This window comes from Marmota marmota, unplaced genomic scaffold, assembly GCF_001458135.2.
Source record: "Marmota marmota marmota unplaced genomic scaffold, marMar, whole genome shotgun sequence".
Lineage (NCBI taxonomy): Eukaryota > Metazoa > Chordata > Mammalia > Rodentia > Sciuridae > Marmota > Marmota marmota.
The window spans coordinates 43,701,734-43,718,216 of NW_026000005.1; the positions used below are offsets into that span (position 1 = coordinate 43,701,734).

General features: G+C 40.9%; 1 protein-coding gene across 1 annotated transcript in view; it reads left to right on the plus strand.

Moving 5' to 3' along the window:
* The window catches only part of Daw1 (dynein assembly factor with WD repeats 1), a 40,606-nt gene that overhangs the window by 9,719 nt on the left and 14,404 nt on the right, over positions 1–16,483 (plus strand). Inside the window, exons 2-7 of the mRNA XM_015481015.2 lie at positions 506–578; positions 4,378–4,522; positions 5,983–6,041; positions 7,555–7,677; positions 11,447–11,546; positions 15,020–15,127. Of these exons, the coding sequence (XP_015336501.2) occupies positions 506–578; positions 4,378–4,522; positions 5,983–6,041; positions 7,555–7,677; positions 11,447–11,546; positions 15,020–15,127 (608 nt within the window). The remainder of the gene's footprint in view (positions 1–505; positions 579–4,377; positions 4,523–5,982; positions 6,042–7,554; positions 7,678–11,446; positions 11,547–15,019; positions 15,128–16,483) is intronic.

A 16,483-nucleotide genomic window follows, 5' to 3' on the forward strand; every position in this document is an offset into this window, starting at 1 on the left:
ATTTCTTTTCTGACATTTTCTTCATTTTTTAATGGATACGTAATAGTTGAAGCATTTTTATGACCCTCCCTTTAAAATCCTTGTCAGATAATTTCAACATCTGCTTCATCTGATTTTTGGTCCCAGGGTGAAAGACATTTTATTTTTTGTCTCTATGCCTTTTGGTGGTCCAGGCTGTAGGCCCTTGGCCCCAGTTTGGGGGAGTCTGGGAGATCCAAGGCTCCCCATGTTGTCGAGCCTGAGGTCGGGCCCCTATCCAGGACACCTTTCCTCCTCAGCTGTCAATTATTTTCATTATTGTCTTTTGGACAATTTTAAGGGTATTTGGAAGGGAAAGAGCTAGTCTAATCAACCTTGTTTTAGAACCAGCCATCATTTCATGTTTTTTATGATGAAAACTTTAACATTTGAAAAATGAAAATGAAAGAAATTATGTCAAAGTAGATTAACTTTTACCATAGGTTTCATCCTCAGTGCTTTATAACATGTTTGCTTATTTTTATAGGAATTATGCTGGAATATGAAAAAAGTGGGGAATTAAAGACCAGATCTATAGATTTGCTTGAGCTCAGCCCTAGGTAAGTCACCTTTATAACGCAGCATGCATTTCGAATACCTGCACTTTCTTAGAAAACCCTAATGTAGGAGGATGCGTGGATGTGTGTGAACTACAGTGCACTATTTAAAAAGCCTTCTTCTGTTCCCCTGCACCTCACCCCCATTTCCCCAGTTGTTAAGATCTTAGTCTGGGAAATTTGTCACAGTTGCTGTACCAGAAATGGTGCATTGTTACCAACTCAAGTCCACAGTATGCAGTTTTCCTTCATTTCTCTCTAATTCCCTTTTATTTCTAAGATCCTATCTAGGATTATATCCTGGCTGTGACAGTTTCTTAGACTTTCCTTATTTTTGGTGACTTTAACTTATCTAAGGAGTACTGGTTGTTGAGTTTGAAAAATATTACTGAGTCTATTTTTTTTCTCAGGAAATATTTCATGAGGCTGATTGCTTAGGTTCCTGCCCATCATTTGTCATGGGGCAGAGGCAGGAACCCTGATCTCTACCTCTGAAACCTGGTGTGAGCCCAGAAGAGATCTGTGAGGTCATAATGCCTGGAATTCACTGCCTTCAGGAGATCTCTGTGCAAATCTCCATTGTAAGAGATATGAGTAGTGTTTATAACTGTGGGAGTTCAAATTCAGATAGGTGAAAATATTCTCAATGGGTAAAAAACAACAAATATACTGTGCTTTAGAGCTGTGGCCTGAGACAGCAGAGGGACTCTCACACAGAGGGCTGCACTGCAGTTTTAAATAAGCCCAGTGGCATGACAGCTGGAGAGAGAGGGCTCCCTTAGACATGGAGCTGCTGCCACTTGGGAGTTGCGGTGTTTAAGGGGACACTTGTCCTGGTGAGGACTGAGCATGACTTGGGGGATGCCAGTCTAAGTAGGGTCCAACCTTAGTTTAGGTGCCTAGGACAGAGCAGTTACTCAACAGGTATTTTTAAAAATCAAAGAATAAATGGTGATACAGGTAATGCCATTTAATTTCATCTACAATAATCTTTGTTTAACACTCTTTTTTTATAAATGAAATCTGTTACTGATCTGTGTGACTCTGCTAGCATGCAAGAATTTTTTTTAGATGTTCTTTATTTAGTCTGCAGTGAGATATTTGCTTCTCCCATATGCACAGTTCCATTGGGTTTAATAAGAAACGATACAGTCACTAATCATAATCTCTATCCTCAATGGCCATATTGTTTGTTTTGAGAAATAAATTGTAGAAAACAGAGCATCATTTGAGTGGTTCAGGTAAACTTGTATAAGAGAGAGTAATTTCCAGTTGGAGATTAAAGAAAAACATGGTTTATGTTTAAAAAGTAGAGATCCTTGGGTGACTTCATAAAGGACTCGTGGGGCAGGGAATCTAGGAGCTCTAAATGCTTTGATATTCTCCTTAGGCTGTCACAGTCACTGGATAGTACCAAGCTGTGAGGAGGTGTAAGTGGTGGCCACCTACAGCCATGGCCATTCACTCATGATAATCTAGGTGTGATAGTGTTGGAAAGTAAATATTTCAAAGTTATAAAGTATGGATCTTATTTCTGGTTTTTCACAAGAATCTGGAAATATTTGTGCTTATAAAAATACTTGCATTATAGATGACATTATATAAGAATGTAGCTATTGGAATATTGCAGGACTGGATGTCCAGATTAGGTATTTGGTTAATTCAGATCTTGATAGCAAATCTGTTTGTATTCACACAATCTTTCCAAGAGGCATTATTATTGTTTTAATTTTTATGAAAGTATAATTCTTTTGATAATTGCATAGCTCAGAGTTTATCCATATAATGGTTATAAATGGTCTCCGATTCATTTCTGTTCAAAATATTCACTACTTTTCCAAGTACATAATTATTTTTGAGAGCTGGGATCATATTTTACACTCACAGGGCCTAAGCTAGGGTAGGTATTCAACAAGCAACTGAACAAACAGGTTTGCCTTGCATAAGAATGGAACTTAGGGAATCTTTTTTTAAGAGGAGGGGAGGGGATGCTTACCAGAGATTACATTTTAGGAGCTGATGCTGAGACAGAGTCAATGGGTAAAAGGCTTTTTGTACAGTGACATCTGTGACAGATGATCACATGCAGTGAGACCGAGCGGAAGTTGCCATCTGTCCATGGTGATGCATAGTGGACAGCAGTCTGCAGAGCCAAAGGGGAACCTGCAGCAAAGCATGCCAGTTAGAGGAGTCACTCATGGGACAGAAATGGCCAGGCTTTTGCACGGCTCCTTGCTCAGCCACGGGCTGAGGGTCTCCTAGGAGGGTCTTGCCCTGGCTCCAGTGCTGAATTTGGCCCTGAGGGCTGCAGTTGGAACTCACCAGCCAGCCAGACTCCTCTCCAGTAGCGGGCCTGGAGTTATTTTTTGATAACACACAGTGCATCTTTCAAGCATGCTTATGACATAATTTGAAAAACAACTCTATTTTGGGTGCTCTGTGGTAGATATACATTAATACTTTCTTTTTGAATTAATGCTATTCTTGGAGTAGCAAATTTTACCAAAGTTTCTATGGATTATTTGAATACTGGGAAAATCTCTCTCTCTCTCTCTCTCTCTCTCTCTCTCTCTCTCTATATATATATATATATATATATATAGAGAGAGAGAGAGAGAGAGAGAGAGAGAGGGAGAGAGAGGGGGAGAGAGGGAGTGTGTAAAATATGATCCCAGCTCTCAAAAAATATATATATTATAAAGATTAATTCTTCTTCAGAGAAATAGTATAGTCCAGAAGGACTATTATTAATCATTATTCTTCAAATGTTTATAGTGAGACATTTTATCTTGAAGTCTACCTTTTCTGAATTTCAGTTCTGCATTTCTAAAACAGTTAATGATGAAAGTGTTACATTAGCAGGTTGTTATAGTATTAAGAGAACATATTTAAAACAGAAAATATAGTACCAGGCATACTCAATATAAATTCAATGAAAATAAGTTCAATGATTGCAGGAGAAGCTCAGGAAAACGATAATGAGTTCCTTACACTCAAGAGTTGGGACGCTGTACCCTCAACCTTCCTAAGTGTCTTAGTCTGTTTTGTGCTGCTCTAACAAATACACCTGAGGCTGGGAAATTTCTGAAGAATAGAAATTTTTATCTCACTGCTCTGGAGGCTGGTAAATTCAAGATGGAGGTGAGAACAGGTTTAATTTTCTCTGCTTCCAAGAACACACATAGAGTTGTATGCTCTGGATGAGAGGAGTGCCATGTCCTCACAGCAAAGAGCAGAAGGGCCAATGGGATAAAATCCTTTGTCTGAGCTCTCATGACTTCCTCCCTGCCTGGGGGCGCACCTCTCAGTGCTGTTGTATTGGCAATTTCAACATGAACTTTGGAGGGAAAACACACATTCAAACCATGGCACTCGGTGAGCTCCCCAGAGTCTTGGCACTCCCTCCATGAGAAAAGGCCCAGTTATGGAAACATGTTCTAGAAAGTCCAAGCATCTTGGGCTGGGATTGTGGCTCAGCGGTAGAACGCTCACCTAGCGCGGTCGGGACCTGGGTTCGATTCTCAGCACCACATAAAAAAAAATAAAGGCATTGTGTTGTGTCTGGCTACAAAAAGAAAAAAAAAAAAAGAAGAAAAAAAAAAAAAAGAAAGTCCAAGCATCTTGCTTCTGTGCCACTATGCTCCTGGCTGATGTGAGTGATACTTTTCAGAAATCTCTTGGAAACAGGATGGTATTCTTAAGAACATATAAATGTTATGCTTCATAAAGCAAAAACAGTTCTTCATGTAATGAATGTATGTGCAATTTTTGACATGAAAATATTTTTGGGGGTGAATTTCAGTACTGATGTCAGTGCTTTGGTGGAAGAGATCAAGAGAGCAGAACCTTTGATCACAGCCTCACGGACAGAGCAAGTCAGCCTCTTGGTGCAGAGATTGCAGGAGAAGCTCAGAGAGAACAGCAACCACAGCTTCTACCTGTTTAAGGTAAGGCCTGGTTAAAAATCACTGAGGGAAGAGTTTTGTTGAAGTAATTGATGCTTTATGAACTCTTCTTTTCCGGTAAATAGTTTTCTATTTCCTTAAAAATACGTTTTTTTTTTTTTTTTTCCAAGAAAGATTCTTCCCTGTGGTTTGCTTCAGTGCCTCAAGCATTTGCTAAGATTGTTTCAATAACTGCTTATTGAATAAATGAGTAAAAGACAACATTTATTTCTTAAGATAGTAAATGAATATTTGTAAGTAATTTAGCTACCCTTTATAATGATAAATTTAAAGGGTTATTACCATAAAGGTGGTTTTAAGTTAATAAATTATTAAAATTATCTTTCAGAGTAATTTTAAGAAGTCATGTTTCATATTATATCAGCATTTCATATTTTCTGCTTTTATGGCAACTAAACTATACTAATATTCAGTAAATTATTTATTAATATGAATTATATAATTTAAATTATATATATATGCTTATTTTTCTCTGTAGTTTTGATAACTAAATTAAAATCACAACAAATGTGGTCAGTTTAGTACTCTTAAAAACAGTTTTTTTTATTTAAAACTTTTAAATTTATTTTATTCTAAAATTCCTTCTTATCACACTGATTTTAATGCTTCAAATATAATTATGATGATAAATATAATTAGTATTTATGCTGTCCTCTATCTGATATAAAGTATCCAGGTCTTTAGTCATCAGCCCTTCATTTTTCTGGAAGGATGAAGCTATTTTTATAATATCTTTACTTCCAGCAGGTGGCACTGTCTAACTACTAATGTGAGCTCTGTTGCTACAGTGATCCTGTAATTTATCATCCAAAGGGAACATTTTTCATAGTTAAAGGGGCACTATTAATAGTTACATTTTGAGAGCAGATATAGAACTTTCTTGGTCTAGATAATTACTCTATTAATAGATTATTCAATTTTTGAATATTAATTCAATGAATATTCATTAAGCAACCACTGTAAGCTAGACACCATAGGGAATGAGAGATAAATAAGATATCTATAGACTGTAAAGGAGTTTTAGAACTCAGAAAGCAATAATACGTTGTAAAAACATCTTTGAAAGATATTTGATGTATTTCCTATAATACTTTTTATATGTATGTTTATATATATGCACACACTAAACAATATGCAATTTGTAAAAAATATTAGGAATTAGTGCAATTTGTTATCTTATTTAATAGTTATAACTTATTTAAAGGTAAATTGGTACTGATGGAAAACACAATTGTGTTCTGTAATTATCTGTAAGTACCACATGTTTGGTTTGTCTTTTATAGGAGGTGCAATTTTTTCCTCATTTGTTAGGATATTGAATATTGTCCGTTTATTACATATAATTAAAACAACATTGAATGTTTTTATTTGTTGGAAGTTAAAATCAAAATTAACTTAATTGGGTTGAATCCAAAATAAATGGTGTTTTTTTTCCGTTGAAGGTTCTCCGAGCACATATATTACCATTGACTAATGTTGCACTTAACAAATCAGGCTCATGGTAAGGTTTTCTTTTTATTTCCAATCTTTAATAATCAAGGGATAAAAATGTTTTAAGTGTTTGTCAAACATTCCAGTTAGTTAAGTAGCTAATATGTCCATTTCTGTGATTTTTGTGTCCTACTGAACATAGAAGAGAAATGTAAGCACTTTCTCCTTCTCTTCTAATCTAACTTTCCTATAATATTTGTAGCGTCTTAGGTAGAAAGCATACTGGGGTCTCAGAAATATTATAGCTGTGAAGAATTTGACTCAGGAATAGGTCAGTTGGGGTGACCTCACGTTGGCCTTGGCATTTAGGGCAGACAAGGCATCATCGTGGCTGGTTGTGACCTGACAATTCAGAGCAGGTAATTTACTTTTGGGGGTGTGATGAATAGAACCGTCAAGCCCATGTGCAGGAAGTGCCCTTGATGAGCTTACAATCTGAGGTGATAGGTAGGAAGGATGGGGTAGAAGGCGTGTATGGACCCTTGAACATGAATGTAATTACACCTGATTGGTTTGCTAAGGCTGCCATAGTAAGTCAGCACACACTAAACAGTTTTCACAACAGAAATGTATCAGCTTGCAGTTCTGAAGGTTAGAGGTCCCAGGATAAGGTGGCTCCTTCAGAGGGCTGTGAGGAAGACTCTGCCCCACACCTCTGTCCTGGATATTTGCTGGCAATTAAAGCACCATCCTTATTATGTCATCATTTTCACATGATGTTCTTGCTGTGTATCTGCCTGGTTCCAGATTTCTCTTGCTTATACGAATACAAGTCCTACCAGATTAGGGCCTTACTCTACCCAATATGATCTCCTTTTAACTAACTACATATGCAATGGTCCTATTTCCAAATAATCACATTCTGAGATACCAGGGGGGTTAGGACTTCAGTATAAAAATTGCAGGAGGACATAGTTCAACACATAGCAATTACTATGGTTCATATGTGTAGACGTGCACATACAGGTCTGTTTCTAGCAAAAGATGGAGGAAAGCCAGGCAAGAAGCCAGAAGGAAAATGCCTAGAAGAGAATGGTTTTGTTTAAGCAAGAGATGAAGGTAATGGATCTGGGGAGAAGTGGCCATATTAGGGTGGATTTTGAGATGGCACTAGTAGAATTTACTGAGAGCTCAAGTGTGGAGTGTGTGGGGGGGAAGGAAGATCAAGGACAACGTGGGAATTGTATGATCTGTAAAACTGTGAGAAAGATGCTGTCACAGAGATAGATGCAGAGTTTCATAAACTACTGCTCATTATATATCCTGTTTAACAGTGTAAGAATATATATCATGGAGGGTAACCATTGTTAGAAGAACCCCTATTTTATATAGGGACTTCTTTTATTGGTTGGGATAAAGATAATTTTCTAAGTCAAAAGATTTAACTATTGTTCTTAATTTTGTTGTTCTGCATACATGATTTCCACTGAGAAAAGCAAAACAAAGGAATTATCCTGTCAGTGAAATCTGAAGCCTCTGTTAACATACTGCCATCCTGCGTGTTGTCTGTGTTTCTGTGTTAGCTTTATCACGGGGAGCTATGATCGGACATGCAAGCTCTGGGACACTGCATCTGGAGAGGAGCTGCACACCCTGGAAGGTCACAGGAACGTGGTTTACGCCATAGCATTCAACAATCCTTACGGGTCTGTTCTCTCATTCACTTACTCCTTCAATTCATGAGTTCATTCCTCTGTGTATTGGGGGTCGAAGGGAAGACAGTGCATTGCAAAGTACTGAGTGCCTGTTACGTGCTTTAGCAGCCTTTCAGTTCCTCCTTCAGTGCTTAAAAAGCCTTTGGGATAGGTATCATTTTTATAACGGTCAAGCTCTGTTGCCCTTCCCAGCATCACACCGTGGGGAAGCGGGGAGCTGGAGTTCATGTTCAGCAACACTGTCTCGGCCCTTGGGAGTCCCCGGGAGGCAGTTCCTATGGATGAGTAGAGCACTGGGCAGGTGGCTCTGGAGAAGATGAGGTGAAAATGCACCATATAACATGCACAAGTTAATTTTCATTCTTGCCAGGTAGAAAAGAATGTGTGTGGTAGCATGCTAAATAACTGTGCCAAGAAGAGCAGAGGTACTTAAACACCACCCTCTGCTTGGCTGAGGCAGCAGAGCAAGTGTGCAGTGTGTTCTGTCCTTCTGCACAGTGTACTACTGATGCCTTAGCACTGGGTGTTTTACTGGTGAGGTATCCCCCAGCTTGTCTCTTCCACAGTGAGGGTATGAGCCTATCCAGGGCTAGTTGTATGTACTCATGCACTGGAATTTAATTACACAAATTATTGAAATACTACATAAACTAATGAAACATGAGTGTGAAAAGAAAGCTGTTGTTTTCTACAGAAACAGATCAGATAAACCTTTGAAAAAAATAGTTATTAAATGAAGCTGTAGAGTGATCAATGTCAAATTAGAAAATATGGAAAAATTCTGCACTTGAGCCGGGCACTGAGCACACACCTGTAATGCCAGCAGATTGGAAAGCTGAGGCAGGAGTACTGTGAGTTCAGAACCAGCCTCAGCAAGGCCCTAAGCAACTGAGCAAGACCCTGTCTCCAAGTAAAAACTAAAAAAAAGGGGCTGGGGATGTGTCTCAGTGAGTAAGCATCCCTGGGTTCAATCCCTGGTACAAAATAAATAAATAAGAAAAAATTCTGTACTCAGATTGTTCTGTGAGTATATGTAAATTCTTTGAGTTTCTCATTCAATTTTAAAGAGAAGAAAATTACAAACTGTAGAGTTTTGATAGGATTTCTTAACAGATGATGAACTCTGATTAGTTGACCTATAGTCAAAGGGCCCCAGCCTTTTGTCAAGAGATGGGCAAATAAGTGTGTATTCGTACTCATTTGAGTAAAAAAAAAATGAAGATTGTTATTTTCAAATATCAAAAGTAACTTTAAAATCTTTTTTTTCATGATTGTTCACTTAAAGTTAGTTTTTCCATTAATGAAGCTGTTCAATAAATATGGTTCATTTACAATGAGTTAGGACAAAACAGTAAGTGGTTTAAAAGCCCAGAGGGGAAGAAGACTATGATTTCTCCTGGTTCAAGTGTCTGTGAAGGTGATGTGGGACAAAAGCCTAAACCTGGACGGTGGAAGGTGGAGGAGGGGCCGTCAGCAGCTCAGGATTGTGAGGTGTGGAGTCCTCCGGCCAGCTCAGCTGCCAGGTCTCCAGTGGAATTTCCTCTGGAGAGTCACAGGGGGTGAGGATGGAGCATCCTGGGAGTGTGAGCCCTGTTCTACAAGCCTGAGAAGCTTTAGAAGGCTTCTGAACACAGAAGGGAAGCAAGGACTGCTCTTTAGAGGGCTTGCTCTGCAGAGGGAAGGGGTCAAGGGATTTGGTGGTGGGAAGAAGCCTGAGGCAAGAGGCAAAGAGATGGGTTAGGAGGCAGGGCCATTACTCTGCTCAGGGGGCAATGAAAACTCCCCTGACAGAGTTGTAGAAGAGAGAGGAATTTTATGAAAATTTGATGCACTTAGAGTAGAGATTTTATACTGCAATTAAAACAATTAATATCCAGGTTGCTAATGATATTGTATCTTTTTAAAATGTAATGCTTTTCAAGACACATGAATTGTGATTGTACAATCAACCTTAATTGGTGCATTAAAGTGATTAAACATTGCAATTAGATTACAGAAAATTTAACTTTATGTATTTTTACATTATAGAGAATGACAGTTTTTATAATACCTTATTATACCAACTTCTGGAAGTGAAAAATTTTTATTGAAATTATAAATTATACTGGTTAACTGTATAATTCCTACTTTCATTTCATTTCAATTCTCTATCATATGATATTCTTTAATAGTCTACTTAACAGATGTGATATTTTTTGGCATCTTTCTGAGAACAAAGTTTTCTGAGAAAAAAATGGTGCAGAATACATTCTGTCCCTTCTGTCTGATTCTACCAAGAGTCCCTGATGAATATCTCTCTTGTCCAGTTATGTAAATAGTTTTCACAGTTTGATGATTTATTTATTTGCTAATGCAGTGTCTTTGAATTTCATGGTCTGTGGGTTTCAGCAGAGTGAGCCAGCCACCAAAGAATAAGTTGGAGTGTGTGTGTGTGTGTGTGTGTGTGTGTGTGTGTATGGGGGGGGGAGAGAGAGAAACAGAGATAGAGAGACACTTCCACTGATTTAGTGTTTATTTCTTTTATACAGTGGGTCAGGAGTGAGTTTTGATTCAATATAATAATTCTAAAAAATGCTGACATTAGTAATATTTATAACATGGATAGAGAACAGTTTGTGGCAGAACAGAAATCAGTCAAGAAATAACAGCCACCCTGAATCTCATATATTTGAGGGTAGGAAGGATGGAAAATGGACTGAGGTAACTCGCAGGCCGTTGAACTTGCCTTGACAACATAAAGATGACAGCAAGATGTCAAGGAGAAAACCAGTTCTGACACTGAGGGGCCACCAGCCTTCAGTGACAGGGGCTTTGGATGGTTTGTGGTGGTTCCCCAGGACATTCTGTCTACACTGCCCTGGGGTATAGATAGAGAACACCTTGCTTTCCATTATTCTGAGAGACCACAGAAATACTATGTGGGTGACCTGGGAACAGAGGCAGAAAGCAAGACTTCAGTGTTACTCTGGGCAAACAGAGACTCGGCCACTGAGCTGGGTATTTATAATTTGCTTTAGGATATGTGTTGGGTCTTAAAGACCCTGCACTTTTGAACAACAAACTTACACATTAAATGCTCATCCAACTGGGTGAACATCTTGAGGACTTGCTATAAAGGCTAAGTATGGGTCAGGAATAAAAGATAAGGCTTTGGTGCCAAGACCAAAGGTTATCCCAGGGAATCTACCTCTAGCCCTTGGGTGGGAGCAGTAGAGCTGCCCTGGGGTCAACTGGGAGCCTTCAGTTTAAAAGACTCCAGTCTTTACCAATTTTCTCTTTGAATTCTTCCAACATGAGTAATATTGGTGTTGTTTTCCCAAGGAGACCCTTACTGCCAAACTTCTCAAAACTTTGTTAGCATTTGGTTAATTGGCTTTATATCTTTTTCTCTTCTTTTAAATTCAGTGTTACCTTTTAGCAGAATTTTTCTGTGCTGATACAGCTGATTCTACATATTATTGATATCCACATTACTAATTTTCTGAATGAAGCTTTTGCCATATTCATTGTTAATTTCAAAAATTGTTATAATCCCAAACAAATATATTTATTCCTTTAATATAAAAACTTTAACATTGAACATACAGATTGATGCCATTCAATTAAACCTTAATTTGGTCATCCACTGATACAGGGTCGCTTACAGTTTTAAAAGTGAAGTACATTTCTAAGTAGATAAATATCCATGTGCTGATAGTCAGTGTATCATATATAATGTGACTGAATATGTTTCAAAAATTCTTATTTTAAAAATTTGCAGTGACAAAATCGCAACCGGGTCCTTTGATAAGACTTGTAAACTGTGGAGTGCAGAAACAGGAAAATGTTACCATACTTTTAGGGGGCACACAGCAGAAATAGTGAGTATATTTAACATTTTGAAATATATTTTATGTTGCTGTTTATTTTAGGATTTCACTATGAAAGTACGAGTTCTACTTTTATAATTAATTTTCAAATTCTATCCCAGTATTTTCTTAGTCTGCATGGATTTTATATGGTGGTGGTGATATAGTTTAAAAATGACTTAAGTTTTAATAATCTGCAGGTACTCTCAAAGAGCAGTATTTTGTACTAAGTGGATCTGTGATATGATAAATATGTGAGTATAATATTCAGCTTTATCTTTTTATTAACTTGTTTTTAAAGAACTGACTTAATATAGGATGATGAAGTTATTAAAATAGCTTTAAAACAACTTTTAACATCATATTTAGGCTTATTACTTTCTGAGTATCATTAGAACTCCAATTTGAATAAATATTCTGATACTCTAAATAGATTTCACAGTTGGGGGGTCCTTGCCCTTGACCATTTCTGTGTTAAAATCTTAAAACAATAGTGAGCTAATTGGCATCATATGGATAACTTAAAAATAAGCAACCTGCTTATTTTAGGAGTGAACTTGCGCTCATCCTTCCAGTTCATGGTATATTTATCCCGCAAGGTATAGTTCAGGAAGACATTGTACTACAGGAAGACATTGTAAAATGACCCTGTAGGGGCTCATAGTTTAGGAGCTACTGTTCTAAGACTGTTACATGTTCTAGCTTAATGGTGCCTCCTAACAACCCTAAGAGGTAGGTTGCCCATCTTGAAGCACAGATGAGGACACTGAGGCATAGAGAGTCACTTGCTTAAGGTCAAAGAGAGACTTAATCTCTTTTGTAGAGAGCAGCACATCTCTACACTTCCTTGGAGTTTTGAAAGGTTTTCTTTACATAGAGTTCTTAGGCTGACAGTTATAATTTCCCACTATTAAGTGTATGTGAAACGTAGCCTCCAGGAGGCCTATAAGGAAAGGATGCAGTTATTGTCCTCCAGAGATTTTGCAGTTCAGTAGGAGGAGTAGAAACATCGGTGAGTAAGTGCAGAGATGTGTTGAGATGGCGAGAAGTGGGCTGGGGTTCAGTGAGGGCCTGGGGGGCTGTCAAGTATCTGTATCCTTGGCCAGGAAAGGAGCTCAGGGAAGACTTAGAGAGATGACATGAGCACTGCAGGCAAGGGAGCAGCGCTGGCCAATGCCAGGAGGAGTGTGCAAACACGCATGTGCCTGGGAGCTCAGGCAGCTGTGTGATGACAGCAGAACCTCCTGACCGTCCCCTGTGAAGGCATGCACACGGTATGCTGCGGGCGGTGTGCCACCCACTGCAGGGAGTTGAGTGATGGGTCAGGATCCCCAGTGCTGTCCAGCTGCCTGGATGAAGAACCCCAGGGCCTTGGCACACCGATAGCCCAGTCAAAGCCAGATCACCAGGCAGGAATAGTTGAAGTGGGAGAGACAGGCAAAGGCCATCTTGTAGATTTGTAGAGGGCCTGTGCCACGCTGAGACATTTGGGCTTTGTCTTGAGGTCAGGCCACACTGCTGAGGCTCTGCAGCTGGGAGGAGGTACCTCAGCTTGGCTTCTGGGAAGACTGTGGTGGTGTTCAGGAAAGGTGGGAGGTAGGTGAGGTCAGACATACAGGCCATTGGGGGACCTTGCTGCTGCCAGATGAGAGGTGATGCAACCTTTTCCTGGGGCAGATAAGAGTGTGAGAGATGTAAGGGAGTGGGGGGAGTACCACATGGTTACCAAGGGAGTCTGAGGCATGAGTGAAAAGGGGCACCCAGGGTGATTCCCTGATTTGGGGCGTGGGTGATTGGTAGTGCCACACACTAACTCTATATCATTGAGGAGGAACAGGTTTGCATTCATAGGATCTGGAGTCTTTGGTTGATTAAAGATGCCTGTGCGATACCCAGACAGGCATCCATTTGGCTGTTGGCTCTTTGGGGAGTGAGGTCTGGGGAGGGGCCTTGGTCTCCTGGTACCAGTAGAAACCACTGAGCCACTGAAAATGGCCAGAGGAAGGGTTACACACAGACAAGAGACTGACAGAATCCCGAAATATAAAAACGACAAACCTTTAATTGATACACCCCCTGTCCCAACAACAACAAATGAAAACCAAAACAAAATGAGAAGAAAGAGGAGAAAGCAGAGAACCTTAAAGCTGTACAGATATCAGAAACAAAGGAGTCCACACCACAAGCATCAGGGAGGCTAACTGGGATGACCAACAGAGCCCTTTGGATTGGACCCATCCACAGCAGTGTCAGGACTATTGAAGAGTGAGTCCAAGATGAGCAAAAAGTAATGGTAAATCATTTTTCCAAGGAACTTGGTTATAAAGGGGAAAGGGTAATTGAAATGGGCACCTAGGGTCACAGGAGAAAGTGCTTTCAAGTAAGAAAAGCTCAAGCACATTGACAGGCCCCTGGGAAGGATCTAGTCAAGAGAGAAGGACAGCTGATAGGTACATGTCCCCTAGAAATCCAGGGAAGGGGGGGGGGGGTTCTAGAATGGGCAAAGGGAAGGAAGCTCCCAGCCATAAGGAGAGTTTTCTCAAGGAAGCAATCAGAGGCCAGGTTGTCTGTTGAGGGAGAGTGAGGGTGAGACTGGGGGCAAGAGTGGCAACAGGAGAAGGGGGAGCCAGAGGCAAGTCTAACCCAGTGGGTGGTGCTGCTGAGGCCCTGGGGCAGAGGTGTGAGTGAGCCACACCAGTGACCGATGCAGTTTTCTTAGGCTACCTGGGTAGAGTGATGAGGCAGGAAGGTGGGTGACTGATTAAAACCCTGGCTTGACAAAAGTTCATGTTCAGAGTTGGTTGGAGGGTGCATTTGAAAGAAGGTAGGAACTGAAAACATGGAGGCTGCTGGCAGGAGCTCTGCTTCCTGGGTGTCAGGTGAATATGGAAGATAGAATGCGAGAGGCAGGGATCTCGGGATCTCAGGGAAGCCGAAGAGTCTGTGGCGAGAAGGGAGGGAACATGAGAGAGAAAGCTGAAGTACTGGGAAATGGGGCCCATCGATTGGTGAGTTGGTGATGAATCTTCTAGAGAAGGTGATGTCAAGGTGCAGGGTGCAGCCAGAGGGGCAGGTACTGAAGAGGACCAGGGGGACTGGATGTATTGCCCACATGAAGGCCACCGAGGGTGTGCAATGGGCAGTGCGAGCCAGTGTCACAGTCCTTTGGTGAGGGACGTTATCACAAGGACCGCGATGCCAGCAGCAAGGGACGGGCGCCAGACAGCTTGAAAGTCGAGAGAGGTGGCTTTGCTGTTGTTCTTCTGGTGTCAAAAAGTGTCAGAGAGGGTCCATGCCCCTCCAAGCCTGAGCTGAGGTGTGGGGACTGGTTCCATTTGGCCTGGCGCATAGGGTTTCCTGTACCTGACCTTTTGTTATTTACTCAAAGACTTAAACTGAATCTGCCAAGGTCATTGCAAGGCCACAGAGAATTCACAGTTTGAACCTCTATCCTTCTAAAGTTTCTTCCATTTCATACAACGTAGGTGTGCTTATCGTTCAACCCCCAAAGCACTCTGGTGGCTACTGGAAGCATGGACACAACGGCCAAGCTGTGGAACACCGAGGACGGAGAGGAAATGTGCACCCTGACGGTGTGTCGGTGTGTCGTGATGTTCACGCACCTGTCTTCGTCCTCGTTTTCTATCTGTGTCTTTGTTACGATGAGCGCTGTTAGAAGATGCTCTCAAAGTACTGGGTTTCAGGCTGCAGAGGGAGAGTTGCAGTTGGCTGGCTGACTGTTCCAACAGACTTGGTGAGGGCCTGGAAAGCCATATGAGCTTTGCTTTTGATGACTTTTATTCTGAAAAAAACAACCATAGCCTTGAACCCATGTAGTCTCTGTGGCTAAAAGAAAAGTAGGCGGGCTAGCCCTGTTTGGAAGAGGCAGCCCTGGAGGTCCCTGCAGAAGATTCCCTATGGGGGTGCATGTCCACACTCCCCTCACCTGCCTGTCTCTGAGATCTCCTGGGAGAGTCCCATGACAAGGGGGTGGGACAGGGGCAGAAAGGCCAAGGCACACCTGCAGAGTGGTGCTGATGGGTTTGCTCTTCTCACCTGTCACCACCACACACACCTTCCCCAGGCCTGCCGCCCTCCCCTCTGTCCTGCCCTGACCCACGTGACCACAACAAAATGGACCTATTTATGCTGTAATAAGTGGGAACAGCTACATGGAAATTCCCATTTTTTTATCCTTTCAAAACTATAAATAAATATAAAAAGCCTGATTCTTTACCTAAGGAAGTTAACAGATGGACTAAAACAAGAGAAGAGAGGTCCCCATTGAAAAGCAACACCAAAGGCTTTTCTCCCTTAACTCTGAGTACCCAGTGTCACCGACATGTGTGCGCTCTCTAACTCAGATGTCACATTTCCAGGGCCCTTGCTTCCTCACTGCCTCTTCTTTCAGGAGAAATGGCTGGAAAAACCCTGTTAGTACCCGCAGTTCATCTGAAGGGACTCCTCCCCTGACTGTGCTGAGGGCACTGTGTGCTCAGAATTCTAACATTCAGCCACGTTTCACTTTTGTCATTTGGAATCAACCAGAAAATCAGTTGAAAATGAACTTTTGCAATACTTTGTTATTTAAAAATATGATGGTGTTAATTTACTAAAATAATTAGGAAAACTCGGGGTGCACTCCAAGCAGGAGAGACTCATCAGAGTTGCAGGATCTGCTCCAGGGAGAGGCTTCTTCCCACTGCCTCGTATACTGGAATCCCCATGTGCCAGCTGGCATTTCATCACTGTGACCAAAATGCCTGACAAGAACAACTTAGAGAAGAAAAGGTCTATTTTGCCTCATGGTTTCAGAAGTTCAGTCCCTGGTTGTCCAGCTGCAGGGTAGGAACATCAAGGCCTAGAGACGTGACAGAGGGAAGCTGCTCAGCTCATGGCAGCTGGTAAGCAGAAAGTGAAGAAGGGGACAGGGACAGATATAGTCCCCA